Source organism: Columba livia, unplaced genomic scaffold, assembly GCF_036013475.1.
Source record: "Columba livia isolate bColLiv1 breed racing homer unplaced genomic scaffold, bColLiv1.pat.W.v2 Scaffold_729, whole genome shotgun sequence".
Taxonomy (NCBI): Eukaryota; Metazoa; Chordata; class Aves; order Columbiformes; family Columbidae; genus Columba; species Columba livia.
The window spans coordinates 21,642-39,279 of NW_027043766.1; the positions used below are offsets into that span (position 1 = coordinate 21,642).

Here is a 17,638-nt window from a genome sequence, read left to right on the forward strand (position 1 = left end):
GCCGCCGGGGGCCGCGCCCGCGCCCCGGGGACCCCGCCCCCCAACCTCGTCACCGGCCCCCAGTGCCCCCCAGTTCATCCCCGGCCCCCCAGCTGTGCCCCCGGCCCCCCAGCTGTGCCCCCCAGTTCATCCCCGGCCCCCAGCTGTGCCCCCGGCCCCCCAGCTGTGCCCCCCAGTTCATCCCCGGCCCCCAGCTGTGCCCCCCAGTTCATCCCCGGCCCCCAGCTGTGCCCCCGGCCCCCCAGCTGTGCCCCCCAGTTCATCCCCGGCCCCCAGCTGTGCCCCCGGCCCCCCAGTTCATCCCCGGCCCCCCGGTGCCCCCGGCCCCCCAGTGCCCCCCAGTTCATCCCCAGCCCCCCAGCATCGCCCCAACCCCCAACTTCACCCCCTATGCCTCAATATCATCCCTGGCCCCCCACATCACCCCAGCCCCCCACATCCCCCCTGGCCCCCCACATCACCCCAGCCCCCCACATCCCCCCTGGTTCCCCCACATCCCCCCTGGCTCCCCCCACATCACCCCAGCCCCCCACATCCCCCCTGGCTCCCCCCACATCGCCCCCGGCCCCCCAGCACCAGCCCCAAGGCCCCCAGGCCCCCAGGCAGCCAGGCAGGCCGGGGAAACTGAGGCACAGGCTGGAACAGCCACGGGGGCTGCGCGCTCTGACCCCCCGCGCCGTGGGGCAGACAGAGCGCTCGCCGTGGGGCACACGAGCCCCTCGCCGTGGGGCAGACAGAGCGCTCGCCGTGGGGCAGACAGAGCGCTCACTGTGGGGCAGACAGAGCACTCGCCATGGGGCACACGAGCCCCTCGCCATGGGGCAGACAGAGCGCTCGCCGTGGGGCAGACAGAGCACTCACTGTGGGGCAGACAGAGCACTCGCCATGGGGCACACGAGCCCCTTGCCATGGGGCAGACAGAGCGCTCGCCGTGGGGCACACGAGCCCCTCGCCGTGGGGCAGACAGAGCGCTCGCCGTGGGGCAGACAGAGCGCTCACTGTGGGGCAGACAGAGCACTCGCCATGGGGCACACGAGCCCCTCGCCATGGGGCAGACAGAGCGCTCGCCGTGGGGCAGACAGAGCACTCACTGTGGGGCAGACAGAGCACTCGCCATGGGGCACACGAGCCCCTTGCCATGGGGCAGACAGAGCGCTCGCCGTGGGGCAGACAGAGCGCTCGCCGTGGGGCAGACAGAGCACTCGCCATGGGGCACACGAGCCCCTCGCCATGGGGCAGACAGAGCGCTCGCCGTGGGGCAGACAGAGCGCTCACTGTGGGGCAGACAGAGCGCTCGCCGTGGGGCACACGAGCCCCTCGCTAAGGGGGAAACAGACCCCCTCACTATGGGGCGTCCAGACCCCTTGCTATGGGGCAGACAGAGCCCTCACTATAGGGTTCCCAGAGCCCTCACCATGGGGCACCCAGACCCTTTGCCGTGGGGTGTGCAGACCCACACTATGGGGCACATGTTCCCCTCACCATGGGGCACATTGTCACCCTACCATGGGGCACGCAGACCCCTCACTACGGGGCACACGGTCCCCTCGCCATGGGGCACCCAGGCCCATCGCTATGGGGCACCCAGTCCCCTCGCTATGGGGCACACGGTCCCCTCTCCATGGGGCACCCAGGCCTATCGCTATGGGGCACACATTCCCCTGGCTCTGGGGCACCCAGCCCCCTGGCCATGGGGCACTCAGCCCACTTGCCATGGGGCACACATTCCCCTGGCCATGGGGCACTTGTTCCCCTGGCTATGGGGCACCCAGCCCCCTTGCCATGGGGCACCCAGTCCCCTCACCATGGGGCACCCAGTCCTTTGCCATGGGGCACCCAGCCCCCTTGCCATGGGGCACCCAGTCCCTGGCCATGGGGCACCCAGCCCCCTTTCCATGGGTCCCACGTTCCCCTCACCATGGGGCACTCAGCCCCTTGCCATGGGGCACTTGTTCCCCTGGCCATGGGGCACCCAGCGCCCTTTGCCATTGGGTGTCCAGCCCCCTTGCCATGGGGCACACATTCCCCAGGCCATGGGGCACTTGTTCCCTTGGCCATGGGGCAATCAGCCCCCTTGCCATGGGTCCCACGTTCCCCTCACTGTGGGGCACCCAGCCCCCTTGCCATGGGGCACTTGTTCCCCTTGCCATGGGGCACCCAGCCCCCTTGCCATGGGGCACCCATTCCCCTGGCCATGGGGCACTTGTTCCCTTGGCCATGGGGCAATCAGCCCCCTTGCCATGGGGCCCACGTTCCCCTCACCGTGGGGCACTCAGCCCCTTGCCATGGGGCACTTATTCCCCTGGCCATGGGGCACCCAGCCCCCTTTGCCATGGGGCACCCAGTCCTTTGCCATGGGGCACTCAGCCCCCTTTGCCATGGGGTGTGCAGCCCCCTTGCCACGGGGCCCACGTTCCCCTGGCCGTGGGGCACGTGCCGCCTCCCTCGGCTCCGGCGCTGCCGTCGGTCGCGGCAGCTCCGGCGCAGCACGGCGCTCCGGCGGCGCTGGAGGCCGCGGCGGCCGCGAAAGGGTGCTGGTGGCGCGGCGCGGCGCGGGCAGGCCCCTCCTCTCTGGCCGCGGCCTCGCCGCGCTCCCGGGGCGGAGCGAAGCTTTTAAAAAGGATTTCCCTTCTTGGAGTAAAAGTCAGTGACTTTGGCAGCCCTCGCGCTCCCCGGCGCCCGTCCCGCTGCCCCGGCAGGGCCGCGGTCGCCGGCGCTCCCGGTGAGTACGGCAAGCCGGTGTGCGCCGGGTCAATCCCCGGTGCGCCCTGGGGAAAGCCGCCATCCCCCCGGGGCGGCGGGAGAGAGGTCGGGGCCTGGGCGGCCTCGCCGCGTGCCGAGCGGCGCCGAACGGCACCGGGCCCCGTGCCGAGGGCATGGCGGGCGGGAGCCGCGCTCACCGCGTTGGCGGCGCCACCCAGAGCCGCGCGGGGCCACGGGGGTCGCGGTGGCGCGTCAGGGCGTGGTGGCGGCGGCATCGAGGCCGCTGGCGCGGGGGGCGCGTGGGGTGGGTTTTGGGGACCCCCCGGGCGCGGTGCGGCGGGCGGGGGCCGCGGGAGGGTGCGCCGGGCGGGCGGCGCCGCGGAGCGTGATTCATCCTTTCCCCCCGGCGCTGCGTGTGCCGACGGGCGCGGACGGGGCGGCCCTTCCTCGCTCCTCCTCCGCCCCCGCCTTGGCTCGGCCGACGCCGGGAACCGCGCCGGCAACCACGGCGACACCGCCGGCCCTCGACCCCCCGACGCCCGCGCTGCCCCACGGATGGTTACGGGGCGGGGGGGCACGAGAGCGGCGCTGCCCCACGGCGCCCGCGTCCCACCCGCCGCAGGTGTCGGGGAGGCGCCGCCGGCGCTTCCCGCCCCTCGGTTTGGGGCGGAACGGTGGGGAGTTTGGCAGGGGCATCACCGCCCCCCCATCACCAAACTGCGGAACACAGGCGTCCGGGCGGGCGCCAGCGCTCGGTGCCCGCCGGGCCCCACGCGAGCCGGTCGGGGCTGCCGAGCCGGCACCGCCCTGGCGCGGCGCGGGCAGAGCGCCCGGCGGGCACCGCGGCGAGAGCCCGACGGCGCCAGGACCCCCGCGGCGGCAAAGCTCCATTGGACACCGACGCGGCCGCACTGGCACTTTGGCCAAGCGGTGGCCCGGTCTCGCCGCCCCGTTGGCACCGTGGCGTTGGCGGTGGCGCCGCGGCCGCCGGGCGGGAACCCAGGCGTCCGGGCAGCCCCCCGCCCCCGCCCGGGCACGCGCCGGCCGGCCCGGCCCCCCCGGCGGCAGCACCAGACATTTTGTTGGTGCCGCCGCCGTGCGTCCGTCCGTCCGTCCGCCGCTGTTTATCCCGCTTGGGTTTTGGGCCCTTTCCACCCGATTCCCTTTGAAGTTCGCCCGTTGCCGCGGCGACCGTGATGTCACGGCCCGGGCGGGGCCTCGTGGCTCCCACATGGCGGCACGGGAGCCGCGGCCCCATTGGCGGCTCTTGCCAGGAACGCGCCGGCGTCGCCGCGACACCCGCGGGGGACACGGGGTCCCGCGCCATCCACCGGCTCACGGTGACCCCGCCGGGGGACACGGGGTCCCGCACCGCCCGGGGGGGTCGCGGTGACGCCGCCGGTGACGTCCCCTCCATGCCGGGGGCCTCGCCGCGGCTCAGCCGGTGCCGCACGGCGCTGGGGACCAAGCGGGAGGGACGCGGTGGCCGCCGCCGGCACATGGTGACACATTTGACGCCCGCGGCGCTTTGGCGCTCACCGGCGCCACCGTGGGGACGGGGACGTCACCGGGGGTCCCGGCGCGTCCCCCCCACCCGGGACTCTCACGTGGGTGCCCCCCCCGTGGCGCCGGTGGCACCGGCACGTGCCCGCGCTGCCGTGACTCAGCCCTCCCGGGCGGTGCCCCCCGGTTATTTTTACCACGGGGGGGGCGGGGGGGGTGTAAACACGCCGTCCCCCATGTCCCCAAACCCCCCTGTCCCCGGGGGGCTCCCGGCACGACGGCCGCACCGTGGGACCGACCCCCCCGTCCAAAACAAGGGGGACCCCCCCGCCCCCCCCACCCGCTGCCGCCCGCCGGGGTTCCTGGCGATGCGATTTTTTACCGTCTCGCCCAAAATCACATTGCCAGGGATTTCCAACGGGCCGCAGCCCCCACCGCCGCCACGCCGGGACACGGAGGGGGGGGGGGAGGGGGGGTGTTTTTGGGGGGTGGGCAGTGTTTTTGGGGGGCCGTGGGGCAGGGCTTAGCCCACCTGTGAACAGAGTTGGCAGCCGCGTCGTGTTCACAGTGGCTAAGTTCCGCTCCCCGGCGCCCGGACGCCTGGGTCCCCCCCCGGACGCCTGGGTCCCCTCCCTCCCGCCGTCGGATGCCGGACGCCAAGACATGGGGACCCCCCCAGCCCCCCCGCCCCGGGCGCTGCCTCCCGTGCCTACTGAGCTGATTTGCAGTTGCTTTGGTTAAACTGGCTCAGTTCAGCAGGAACAGGAGTCTGGCCCCCCCGCCGGGGTCCCCAAAACCCCCCCCGGGGTCCTCACCCCCCCCGGGGTCCCCAAAACCCCCCCCGGACCCCAAAGCCCGTGGTGGAGCCCTGGCCGGGTCCCGCGTGTCCGGCTGAGCTCACCGGGACCCGCAGGTTCTTCCACAGCGCGGAGACCCCGAACCCCCCCAAAAACGGGGGGGGGGGCACCCAAAACCCGGGGGGGGGCCCCAAAACCCAGGGGGGGGCCCAAGAAAGGAGGGGGAGATGCAAAACCTGGGGGGGGTCCCCAAAACCCGGGGGGGTCCGAAGAAACGAGGGGGAGAGACAAAACCCGGGGGGGTCCCCAAAACCCGGGGGGGGGGGGCCCAAGAAACGAGGGGGAGACACAAAACCCGGGGGGGGCCCCCAAGAAAGTGGGGTAAGAAGAGGGGGGCACACACAAGTTTTCCATGGGAAGGGAGGGACTTGAAACCATAGGGGGGGTCCCCAAAAATGAGGGGGAGGAGGATGGGGGGGTCACGTTCTCCATGGGAAAGGACCCAAAAGCCCGGGGGGGGTCCCCAAAGCAAGCAAGGTAAGAGGGGGGGCACACAAGTGTTCCATGGGAAGGAAGGGATACAAACCCTGGGGGGGGTCCCCAAAAATGAGGGGGAAGGAGGATGGGGGGGGGCATGTTCTCCATGGGAAAGGACCCAAAAGCCCGGGGGGGTCCCCAAAAAGCAGCGGGGGGGGCAGGTTCTCCATGGGGGGGACGGTTGGGCCCCGGGGCCCCCCGGCTCCCGCTCCCGCCCGGGCGAGTCCCGGCGAGTCGGGGCGGCCCCGCAATTAGCGGATTAACGGGGGGGGGGGGGGGGGGTGAGTCACCGGGGGGGGCCACGCCCCGGCGGGGGGAGGGGGGACCCAGGCGTCCGGGCCCCGCCCGTCCCCAAACGGGCCTTTTTTCTTCTTTCCCTGTTTTGTTTCCCAAAATAACCCGGCGGCGCTTTGGTGAAACGCGCCCGATTTCAGGGAATTTCCCTGATGTCACACGAGGGGGAGGGGCGGCGGGGGGCGGGGCTTCGCTGCCGGCCACGCCCAAACAGGCCCCACCCACAGCGGAGGGGGGTGTGGGGTGTTTGCCCACGTGTCGTGGTGCGTTCCCCCCCGCTCCCCGCGCTCCCAAACAAGACGCGGCGCCTTTAAGTCTCTCCGGGAGCGTAGTCCCCGCCCCTGCCGCGCGCCGATTGGCCGCCGGCGCGCCGCGGGCGGTCCATCTGCGCGGGGCGGAGCCAGCTGTCAGTCAAGACGAAGAGCACCAATCCGCGGGAAGAGCGCGCCCGGGAAGGCGTTGCCCGCGGGAGTGGGCGTGGCCTCCAGGATTCCATTCACAAACTTCTGCCGGCGCCAGAATGAGCCGCAGCGTAACGGGGATTGGGGGGGGACGGAACGGACCCCCCAACGGCGACCCCGGGACCCCCCCCGGGCACCTGAGACCCCCGTTGTGTCCCCGCTCCCGGACATCTCAACCTGGTGCCCCCCCAACCCCATCCCGGGAGCCCCCCCGGTCCCTCCAGCCGCGAACCGAACCCTGGAGCCCCCCCCCCCCCAACACTCCACGGGGGTCTCCAACCCCCCCCCAAATCCCAGGAGACCGGCAGTTTTGGGGGGGGGGGGGGGGCACTCCTGCTCCCCCCAAAATCTCTTTTATTAAAGAATTATAACAAAAGTGAGAACGGCCGCGCTCGTGGCAGCTCCCGCGCCCCGGGGGGGTCCGGGGGGGACCCGGGGGGGACCCGGGGAGGGGGCCCGGGGGGTCCTGGGGGTTCAGCCCCGCCCCTTCTTGGCTTTGCCCTTCCTGGGGGCGGCCGGGGGGGGCGCGGGGCCCAGCGGCAGCTTCCCGGGGGGGCGGCAGCCCGCGCGCCGCGCCGCGTCCCGCTCGATCTGCAGCCGGATCGCGACCTCCAGGCGCTGCGGGAGCGCGCTCAGAACCGCGGCCGCGCACCCCCGACCCCCCCAACCCCCACCCCCTCCACCCCGACCCCCCCGACCCCCGCACCCCCCCCAACCCGAACCCCCGCAGCCCCAAACCCCGACCAACTCCGCCCCGAAACCCTGAGCCCCTGCCACCCCGAGCCCCCGCACCCCCCGACCCCCCACACCACAACCCCCGCACACCCCGACCCCCCCGAACCCCGACCCCCCCTCACCCTGACCCCCGCACCCCCAACCCCGACCAACTCCGCCCCGAAATCCCGACCCCCCGCCACCCCGAGCCCCCGCACCCCCCGACCCCGACCCCCCCCAAACCCGTACCCCCACACCTCCCAACCCCGAACCCCCCACCCCGACCCCCGCACCTCCCAACCCCGATCCCCATTCCCCCCGCACCCCGGCCCCCCGCAACCCCAAACCCAGGACCCCCAACCTCGACCCCCCGCCCCGCCCCCCGCCCCCTCTCACCTTCTTCAGCTTCTGCTGCTGGATCACTCGCAGCTTCTTGGGCGCGATGGTCCGGCCTGGGGGGGCAGCGGGTGGCGGTGCAACCGGCGACCCCCCCCCGCTCTCACAGCGCCCCGCCCCCGCCCCCCGCTCCCCTCCCTTCCGCGGCCCCGCCCCCCCGCCGCTCCCTTCCCTTCCGCCCCCCCCCCCGCTCACCTCCCTTCCGCGGCCCCCGCCCCCCCCGCGCCGGGCCCGGAGCCGCCGCCGCCGCCCCCCGGGCCGCTTGGCCGCCGCTTTGGGCCGCCCCTGCGCCATGGCGCCGCCGCGCTTCCGGGTTCCCGCCCGCGCGGGGCACGCCGGGATACAACGGGGCGCGGCGCAGTGCATACCGGGATGCACCGAGGCCGCGCTGGTGAGTGTGACGGCGCAAAGCACGCTGGGATCTACCGAGGCGCGGCGCAATGCATACCGGGATGCAGCGAGGCGCAAAAGAGGCACGGAGATGCACCAAAACCGACGTTTCTTGCCCAAAAGCGGCTGGTCAGGGCCCCCCCGCCGCGCCCCGCTCCGCCAGCGCCTGGCGCAGCTCCCCGGGGGCGAACACCCCCCACTCCGTGATGATGCCGCCCGTGATGAGCTCGTGGGGGGTGACGTCGAAGGCCGGGTTCCACACGTCGATGTCTGCGGACACGGGGGCAAAGGGGGGACCCCCCCTGGTCACGGGTGGGACCCCCCTGGGGCTGTGAGCCCACAGGGGACGCCCATAGGGGACGCCCATAGGGGACGCCCATAGGGGACGCCCCTCCCTTGTTTGGGGGGACACCCACCAGGGGACCCCACACCCACCCAGGGGACATGACACCCATGTAGGGGACACAACACCCACCCAGGGGACCCAAAACCCACCCAGGGGACCCAAAACCCACCAGGGGACCCAAAACACACCAGGGGACATGACACCCACCTGGGGGACATGACACCCACCCAAGGGACCCAAAACCCACCCAGGGGACACGACACCCACCTGGGGGACCCCAGACCCACCCGGGGGACACAACACCCACCCAGGGGACATGACACCCCACGTGAAGGACCCCAGACCCACCAGGGGACCCCAGACCCACCCAGGGGACCCCAAACCCACCCGGGGGACCCCAGACCCACCCGGGGGACCCCAGACCCACCCGGGGGCGCCAGGCAGAGCCCCTGCAGGTGCGTGAGCTCCTGTCCCGGCCGCTCCTCGATGGCGATGCCGGCGCCGTCGGGCAGCGCGGGGTCGCAGGACGCGCTGGGCGCCGCCACGTAGAACGGGACGCGGTGGTGCCGCGCGGCCACCGCCAGCTGGTACAGATCTTGTTGGCCGTGTCCCCGTTGGCCGCCACCCGGTCGGCTCCCACCACCACGGCTGGGGACGGAGGGACAGCGCCGTCAGCCCCGCGTCACCGTCACCCTCCCGTCCCCGTGTCACCGTCACACTCGTGTCCCCGCGTCACCGTCACCCTCCCGTCCCCGCGTCACCGTCACCCTCGTGTCCCCGTGTCACCGTCACCCTCCCGTCCCTGTGTCACCGTCACACTCGTGTCCCCGTGTCACCGTCACACTCGTGTCCCCACATCACCGTCACCCTCCTGTCCCCGTGCCACCGTCACCCTCATGTCCTTGTCCCACCCGTCACCCTCCTGTCCCCGCGTCACCGTCACACTCGTGTCCTGTGTCACCGTCACCCTCCTGTCCCCGTGTCACCATCACACTCGTGTCCCCGTGTCACCGTCACCCTCGTGTCCCGTGCCACCCTGGCCTTGTCCCTCCTGCCCCATCATGTCCTTGTCCCTGTCCCATCCTGACCCCGTCCCATCCCCATCCCTCTCTCTCCCTCCACCTGTGTCCCGTGTCCCGTGTCCCGTGTCCCACGTCCTGTGTCCCCGTGTCCCCCGTCCCGTGTCCCGTGTCCCACATCCCACGTCCCCTGTCCCGTGTCCCACATCCCACGTCCCGTGTCCCGTGTCCCGTGTCCCCACCGTGGACGCCGCGGTCGCGGATGGCGGCGGCGGCGGCGCTGTCGGCGATGAGGGTGGCGGGGACCCCGTCGTGCTGCAGCTCCAGCGCCGTCAGCCGCCCCCCCTGGTTGTAGGGCCGGGTCTCGGTGCAGAACACGCGCTGCAGGCGCCCGAGCTCGTGCAGCGCCCGCACCACGCCTGGGGACACGGGGACATCGGTGTCACCCCCGTGTGACCCCCCGTGACACCCCCGCACCACGCCTGGGGACAGGGGGACATCGGTGTCACCCCCGTGTGACCCCCCCCCCGTGACACCCCCGCACCACGCCTGGGGACAGGGGGACATCGGTGTCACCCCCGTGTGACCCCCCCGTGACCCCCCCGCACCACGCCTGGGGACATGGGGACACCAGGGGACATCGGTGTCACCCCCCCCGTGACACCCCCGCAACCACGCCTGGGGACACGGGGACATCGGTGTCACCCCCGTGTGACCCCCCCCGTGACACCCCCGCACCACGCCTGGGGACACGGGGACATCGGTGTCACCCCCGTGTGACCCCCCCCGTGACCCCCCCGCACCACGCCTGGGGACACCAGGGGACATCGGTGTCACCCCCGTGTGACCCCCCCGTGACAGCCCCGCACCACGCCTGGGGACACGGGGACATCGGTGTCACCCCTGTGTGACCCCCCGTGACACCCCCGCACCACGCCTGGGACACGGGGACATCGGTGTCACCCCCCGTGACACCCCCTGTGATCCCCCACACCACGCCTGGGGACACGGGGACATCGGTGTCACCCCCCGTGACACCCCCCGTGATCCCCCACACCACGCCTGGGGACATGGGGACACCAGGGGACATCGGTGTCACCCCCCATGACACCCCCGCACCACGCCTGGGGACATGGGGACACCAGGGGACATCGGTGTCACCCCCCCGTGACACCCCCGCACCACGCCTGGGGACACGGGGACACCAGGGGACATTGGTGTCACCCCCCATGACACCCCCGCACCACGCCTGGGGACACGGGGACATCGGTGTCACCCCCGTGTGACCCCCCGTGACACCCCCGCACCACGCCTGGGGACACCAGGGGACATCGGTGTCACCCCCGTGTGACCCCCCCGTGACACCCCCGCACCACGCCTGGGGACACCAGGGGACATCGGTGTCACCCCCGTGTGACCCCCCCGTGACACCCCCGCACCACGCCTGGGGACACGGGGACATCAGGGGACATCGGTGTCACCCCCCCATGACACCCCCGCACCACGCCTGGGGACACGGGGACATTGGTGTCACCCCCGTGTGACCCCCCCCGTGACACCCCCGCACCCACGCCTGGGGACAGGGGGACATCGGTGTCCCCACCACGTCCCCCCGTGTCCCTTACCCAGCGCGGTGCCGTAGCCGGTGCCCCCCTTACCCAGCGCGGTGCCGTAGCCGGCGGTGGCCAGCGTGCCGGTGTTGCAGTGGGTGAGCACGGTGGCGCCGGAGCCGGGCGGCAGCCGCTGCAGCAGGTGCTGCGCCCCGTGCGCCCCGATGCGCCGGTTCTGGGCCCGATCCTGCTCCAGCAGCCCCTCCATGTGCTCGATCACGCTGGGGGACACGGGTGACAAACGGCCCCCGGGAGCACCGGTGACCCCCCCGGGACACCAGTGGCCCCCACGGGACCCCAGTGTCCCCCAATATCACCCCATAGATCCCCGTATGTCCCAGGGACACCAGTGGCCCCCCATGGAACCCCAATGTCCCCCCCAGAGCCCCCCGTGTGCCCCAGGGACCCCAGTGTCCCCCAGGGACCCCAATGTCCCCCCAGGGGACCCCAAATCCACCTGGGGTGACCCCAATGTCCCCCCAATTGCCTCCCAATATCTCCCTGAGGGACCCAAATCTCCCCTCCCAGCACCTCAATATCCCCCAGCACCCCAATATCCCCCCAGTGACCCAAATCACCCCGGGTGACCCCAATATCCCCCCCAGTGACCCCAATACGGTGTCCCCACCTCTCCTGCAGCATCCCCCGCACCCCAATGTCCCCCCAATGACCCCGATTCGGTGCCCCCTCCTCTCCCGCAGCTGCGTGGCGGTGACCCCGGTGTCCACGCCCCCCGGTGCAGGATCCCCCGCACCCCAATGTCCCCCCAGTGACCCCAAATCCAACCCCAGTGACCCCAATACGGTGTCCCCCACCTCTCCTGCAGCATCCCCTGCACCCCAATATCCCCCCCAGTGACCCCAAATCACCCCGGGTGACCCCAATGTCCCTCCCAGTGACCCCAAATCACCCCGGGTGACCCCAATATCCCCCCCAGTGACCCCAAATCACCCCAGTGACCCCAATGTCCCTCCCAGTGACCCCAAATCACCCCGGGCGACCCCAATATCCCTCCCAGTGACCCCAAATCACCCCGGGTGACCCAATGTCCCTCCCAGTGACCCCAATATCCCCCCCGGTGACCCCAAATCACGCCGGGCGACCCCAATATCCCCCCCGGTGACCCGATCCGGTGCCCCCACCTCTCCCGCAGCTGTGTCGCGGTGACCCCCGGCGCCGCCGCCGCCCGGTGCAGGATCTGGCGCAGCCGCTGCGCCTCGCGCTCCAGGTTGGCGGCCGTGGGGCGCGCGGTGCCCAGGAACCGCAGCCGCTCGTCCACGAACGCCGCCAGCGCCGCCGCGTCGGCCCCCGCCGGGCCCCCCCCGGCCACCAGCTCCTGCGCCACGCTCAGGCAGCCCAGCAGCGCGATGGCCGGCGCGCCGCGCACCTGCCGCAACGGCAACGGCAACGTCACCGGCACCGCCCCGGGGGACACCGGCACTGTCACCGCCCCGGGGGACGCCGGCACTGGCACCATCCCTGGGGACACCGGCACCGCCCCGGGGGACGCCGGCACTGGCACCATCCCTGGGGACACTGGTACCATCCCTGGGGGGCACCGGCATTGTCACCATCCCTGGGGGGCACCGGCACTGCCCCGGGGGACACCGGCACTGTCACCATCCCTGGGGACACCGGTACCATCCCTGGGGGACACCGGCACTGTCACCATCCCTGGGGGCACCGGCATTGTCACCATCCCTGGGGGCACCGGCACCGCCCCAGGGGACACTGGGAATGTCACAATTCCTGGGGGGCACCGGCACCAGCACCAACCCAGGGGCACCAGCACCGTGCCAGGGGACATTGGCAATGTCGCCATCTCTGGGGACACCGGCACTGTCACCACCACAGACATTGGCAATGTCGCCATCTCTGGGGGACACCGGCACTGTCACCACCACAGGGGACACTGGCATTGTCACCATCACTGGAGGGACACCGGTACCATCGCTGGGGGACACTGGCACTGGCACCAACCACAGGGGGACACCGCACCGTGCCAGGGGACATTGGCAATGTCACCATCCCTGGGGGACACCAGCACTGGCACCGGCACCGCCCCAGGGGACACCAGCACCGTGCCGGGGACACTGGCACTGTCACCATCCCTGGGGGGCACTGTCACCAGCACCAACCCTGGGGGGCACTGGCACTGTCACCATCCCTGGGGGACACTGGCACCACCACAGGGGACACTGGCAATGTCACCATCACTGGGGGGACACCAGCACCGTGCCGGGGGACACCGGCACTGTCACCATCCCTGGGGGGCACCGGCACTGTCACCGTCCCCAGGGTGTTGCAGGGGTCCCCTGCACCAGAGGACACTGTCACCATCCCGGGGGGGTCCCGGTCCCCCCTCACCTCCATGTCCCGGATGTCCCGGTCCCCCCTCACCTCCATGTCCCGGATGTCCGGTCCCCCTCACCTCCATGTCCCGGATGTCCCGGTCCCCCCCTCACCTCCATGTCCCGGATGTCCCGGTCCCCCCTCACCTCCATGTCCCGGATGGCCTCCCAGGCGCGCGCCGCACGCCGGGCACGGGCTCGTATTGGAGCCGCTGGGGCAGCAGCCGCTGGTTCAGGATGGACAGCGAGCCCCGCTCGTAGCGGATCGACTCCAGCGCCATGGCGGGAGGGTGGCTCCTTCCGGCCCCTTCCGGCTCCTTCCTGCCCCCCCCCGGCCCCTTCCGGCTCCTTCCGACTCTTTCCTGCCACCCCCGGGCTCCTTCCGACTCCTTCCTTCCTTCCCCCCCACCGGGTTCCTTCTTGCCCCCCCCCCCCCGCACTCCGATCGGTCCCGCCCCCTCCCCGGCTCCTTCCTGCCCCTCCTCCCGGTCGGCCCCGCCCCCCCGAGCTCCTTCCTGCCCCCCCAAACCGTCCTGACCCCCCCGAACGGTGCTGCCCCGCCATGGGGCTTCCCGACCCCCCCCCCATCCCCGGGTTTCCTGCCCCCCCCCCAAGGGGTTGTACCGACCCCCCCAGCCCCTTCCTACCCCCCGGGGCTCCCTGGGACCCTCAAACCATCCTGCCCCCCCCAGATGGTACCGACCCCCTGGGACCTGCTGGGGGGGGGGATGGGGGGGAACCCCCTGGCCCCCAAAGTGTCACCCCCAGTGCCCCCCCCCCGTGTCACCCCCATCCCCGGGGGGGCCCAATAACTCAGGACGGCGCCGGCGCCACCAACAGCGTTTAATGGGGGGGGAGGGGGGGGGTGTATAAATTACAGGGGGGGACGGGGGGTGGGGAGGGGGCGCAGGTGCCCCCCGGGACCAGCCGGGGGGGGGCCCGGCCCCCCCAAAACGCCGCTCAAGCGCCTTCCCCGTCCGAGTCCGAATAGTCGGCGACGAGGGACGCGCTGGGGGGGGGGCGCCGGGGGGGCCCCGTCCCGTTCCGCCCCCCCCGGCTCGCCGGGAGCCCCCCCGGCGCGGCGCCGGACGATGCCGATGGCCCGCGGGGGTGGCGGGGGGGGGCCGCGAGCCCCGGTTTCCGCGGGGCCCCCCCGTTCTGGTGAGGGAACCAGGAGCGGCCGCAGATCTCCGTGCGCTTCATCCGCTGCTTCTCCTCGTACGCTGGGGTGGGGACAGGGACGGGGGGGTCACCCCAGGGGGGGCACACACCCCCCCCCCCGGACCCCCCCGTCCCCCCCCACGCACAGTGGGGGCTGCGGAGGTGCGAGCAGCGCGGCCAGGCGCCGATCCTCCTCCTCCTCCTCCTTCGGCGCCGCCGCCGCATCCCTCCTCCCGCAGCGTCTTCTTCTCCTCCTGGGGGGGGACACACATGGGGTGTGGGGGGGTCAGCATCCCCCCGGGGGGTCAGGAAGGGGGTGCCCCCCCCAGCTCACCCTGAAGCGGCGCCGGAGCCGCGAATTGAGCGCGAAGTCGTCCTTCAGGCGCTCTGCGCCTCCTGCAGCGCGGCCAGCGTGGGGCCGGCGCGGCGCAGCGCGGCACGGTCGGCCCTCGCCGCGCTCCAGCCGGAACATCGCGTCCGTCTCCAGCCGCTCCTTCTCCTCCGGCGCTGCGGGCGGCGCGGGGGGGTCGGCGGCCGCGTCCCCCCCGGCGCCGCGGGGCGGGGGGGGCGCGCGGGGGGACGCACCGGTGGGCTGCAGCTGCCGGTTGTCCGCGGCGTCCCAGCGCTCCTCCTTGCGCCGCGCGCCGCGCACGATCACGTAGTCGCAGCCCGCGGGGTCCGTCTGCAGCTCGATGTAGTTGACGCACAGGTGGCACTTCATGCGGAACCTGGGGACACGGGGGGGGTCGGGGACGGGGGGGGGTCGGGGACACGGGGGGGTGAGGTTGGGGGTCCCCCTGGCCCCGGGAGGGGGGGCCCGCAGCCGCCGCGCTCACCGGTAAATGGGGGTCGTGTAGTAGGTGCCGACTTTCTTCTTCTCCGCGTTGTAGCGGACAGCCTGCGGGGGGGGATGAGGGCAATGGGGGGGTTGGGGACACGGGGGGGTTGGGGACACAGGGGGGGTCACGTGGGGTTGGGGATGGGGGGGGTACACAGGGCGTCAGGGACATGGGGGGGTTGGGGACGGGGAGGGGACACAGGGGGGGTTGGGGACACAAGGGGGGGACATGGGGGGTCAAGGACACACGGGGGGGAGACGGGGGGGTTGGGGACAGGGAGGGGACACGGGGGGGTTGGGGATACACGGGGGGGTCAGGGACATGGGGGGGGTCAGGGACAGGAAGAGGACACGGTGGGGGGTTGGGGACATGGGGGGGTTGGGGACGGGGAGGGACACGGGGGGGTTGGGGATACACAGGGGGGTTGGGGACACGGGGGGGGTCAGGGACAGGAAGGGGACCACGGGGGGGTTGGGGATACATGGGGGGGGTCAGGGACACAGGGGGGTTGGGGACACGGGGGGGGCGGGGGGGCAGGACTCACCCATCCAATGTGGTTCTTGCAGCCGTCGCACCAGATGTTATAGGGCATCTCGAACCTGCGGGGGGGGACAGGGTGGGGGTGTCACCACAGCCCCTCCGGGGTGTCCCCACCCCCCCAGGTCCCCCCAGGCCCCCTCCAGGATCCCCGGTGTCCCCACCCCCCCTGTGTCCCCAGCTCCCCCAGGTGTCCCAGCCCCCCCAGGTGTTCCCACTCCCCCCCAGGTGTTCCCACTCCCCGCCAGGGTGTCCCCAGCTCCCCCAGGGTGTCCCCAGCCCCCCCCGTGTCCCCAGCCCCCGCCATGTCCCCAGTCCCCCAGGTGTCCCCACCCCCCCCAGGTGTCCCCAGTCCCCCCAGGTGTCCCCAGCCCCCACCGTGTCCCCAGCCCCCCCAGGTGTCCCCAGCCCCCCCAGGTGTCCCCAGTCCCCCCAGGTGTCCCCAGCCCCCCAGGTGTCCCCAGTCCCCCCAGGTGTCCCCAGCCCCCACCGTGTCCCCAGCCCCCCAGGTGTCCCCAGCCCCCCCAGGTGTCCCCAGTCCCCCCAGGTGTCCCCACCCCCCCCAGGTGTCCCCAGTCCCCCAGGTGTCCCCAAGCCCCCACGTGTCCCCAGCCCCCCCAGGTGTCCCCAGTCCCCCCAGGTGTCCCCAGCCCCCCGTGTCCCCAGCCCCCCCAGGTGTCCCCAGTCCCCCCAGGTGTCCCCACCCCCCCCAGGTGTCCCAGTCCCCCCAGGTGTCCCCAGCCCCCCCCAGGTGTCCCCACTCCTCCCGTGTCCCCACCCCACCCTGGTGTCCCCAGCCCCCCCCCATGGTCCCCCCCCGTGTCCCCTCACCGGATGACCAGGATGCCCTGGGCCAGCTTGCGGGCGCGCTCGCGCAGCGGGTGGCTGTGGTGGTACTTGTTGAGGGAGCCATGCTGGGGGGACACGACACGGGGGGACGAACGGGGGACACGGGGGTCAGAGGGCACAGCCCCCCCAGCGTCCCCGCCCCCCCCCGCCCCGCCCCCTCACCTTGGCCGGGTCGAAGTCGGGCGGGTAGTACTTGTTGGTGCCTTTGCGCTCGCCCTGGGGGGGACACGGGGGGGTCACGGCCATGGTGGCCACCACACGGCCACGGGGGCCACCACAACGGCCACGGGGGCCACCACACGGCCCCGGTGGCCACGATAAGGCCCCGGTGGCCACCACACGGCCCTGGTGGCCCCAGTTTGGCCCCGGTGGCCACCACACGGCCCTGGAGGCCACGACAAGGCCCCGGTGGTCACGACAAGGCCCCGGTGGCCACCACACGGCCCTGGAGGCCATGACAAGGCCCCGGTGGTCACGACAAGGCCCCGGTAGCCACGACAAGGCCCCGGTGTCCCCACTCACCATGGCCGCGGTTCTCCGGTGTCACCGCACCGGCACAGGCGGGACCTGGGGGGACAAATGGGGCGGGCGGAGGTTCCGGCCTGTATCGGGATCCCCAGCACCGGGTTAACGGGCCCGTCCGCACCGGGACACGGAGCCGCCGCTCCCGCCCGCCGCTTCCTGCTGCGCTCCTCAGGCTCCGCCTCTTCCTCTCGTCACTTCCGCCTAAAAGTGGGCGTGGCGCACGCCCCCGCGGCCCCGCCCCTCCCCGCAGCCTCCCGCGCCTGCGCAGAGCGCGCCCACGTCACCTGCGGCTGCCCCTGGCAACGGGCGCCATGGCAACGGGCCCCACAGCGGCCCTTGCAACGGGGCCCATGGCAACCGGGCCCGTGTCGACGGGGCCCATAGCAACGGGGCCTACGGCAACGGGGACACACGCGGCCCCTAGCAACGGGGCCCATGGCAACCGGGCCCCATGGCAACGGGGCCCATGGCAACCAGCCCCATGGATGCCCGTGTCCCCGGCACCGCGTGGTTTAATTAACGCCGTTAATTACCCCCCGAACCCCATTAACGTTCCCCCCGTCCGCGGGCAGCGGGCTCGGTGGCTCTTGGGGACATTAGAAAGGA

At 72.8% G+C, this 17,638-nt stretch overlaps 2 protein-coding genes across 2 annotated transcripts; both read right to left on the reverse strand.

Moving 5' to 3' along the window:
• Positions 1-6,597: 6,597 nt before the first annotated feature.
• YJU2B (YJU2 splicing factor homolog B) lies at positions 6,598-17,612 on the reverse strand. Its single transcript, XM_065048359.1, is given in 15 exon segments — positions 6,598-6,913; positions 14,000-14,139; positions 14,202-14,344; positions 14,429-14,444; positions 14,446-14,509; positions 14,511-14,536; positions 14,617-14,663; positions 14,666-14,729; positions 14,731-14,789; positions 14,868-15,010; positions 15,119-15,180; positions 15,666-15,720; positions 16,490-16,572; positions 16,670-16,723; positions 17,030-17,612. Coding segments are annotated over 15 exon segments (1,212 nt in total). The 5' UTR covers positions 17,033-17,612; the 3' UTR covers positions 6,598-6,660.
• MRI1 (methylthioribose-1-phosphate isomerase 1) lies at positions 7,888-13,506 on the reverse strand. Its single transcript, XM_065048358.1, is given in 8 exon segments — positions 7,888-8,065; positions 8,569-8,733; positions 8,736-8,789; positions 9,403-9,579; positions 10,819-10,991; positions 11,913-12,157; positions 13,269-13,298; positions 13,301-13,506. Coding segments are annotated over 8 exon segments (1,086 nt in total). The 5' UTR covers positions 13,403-13,506; the 3' UTR covers positions 7,888-7,925.
• Positions 17,613-17,638: the final 26 nt, after the last annotated feature.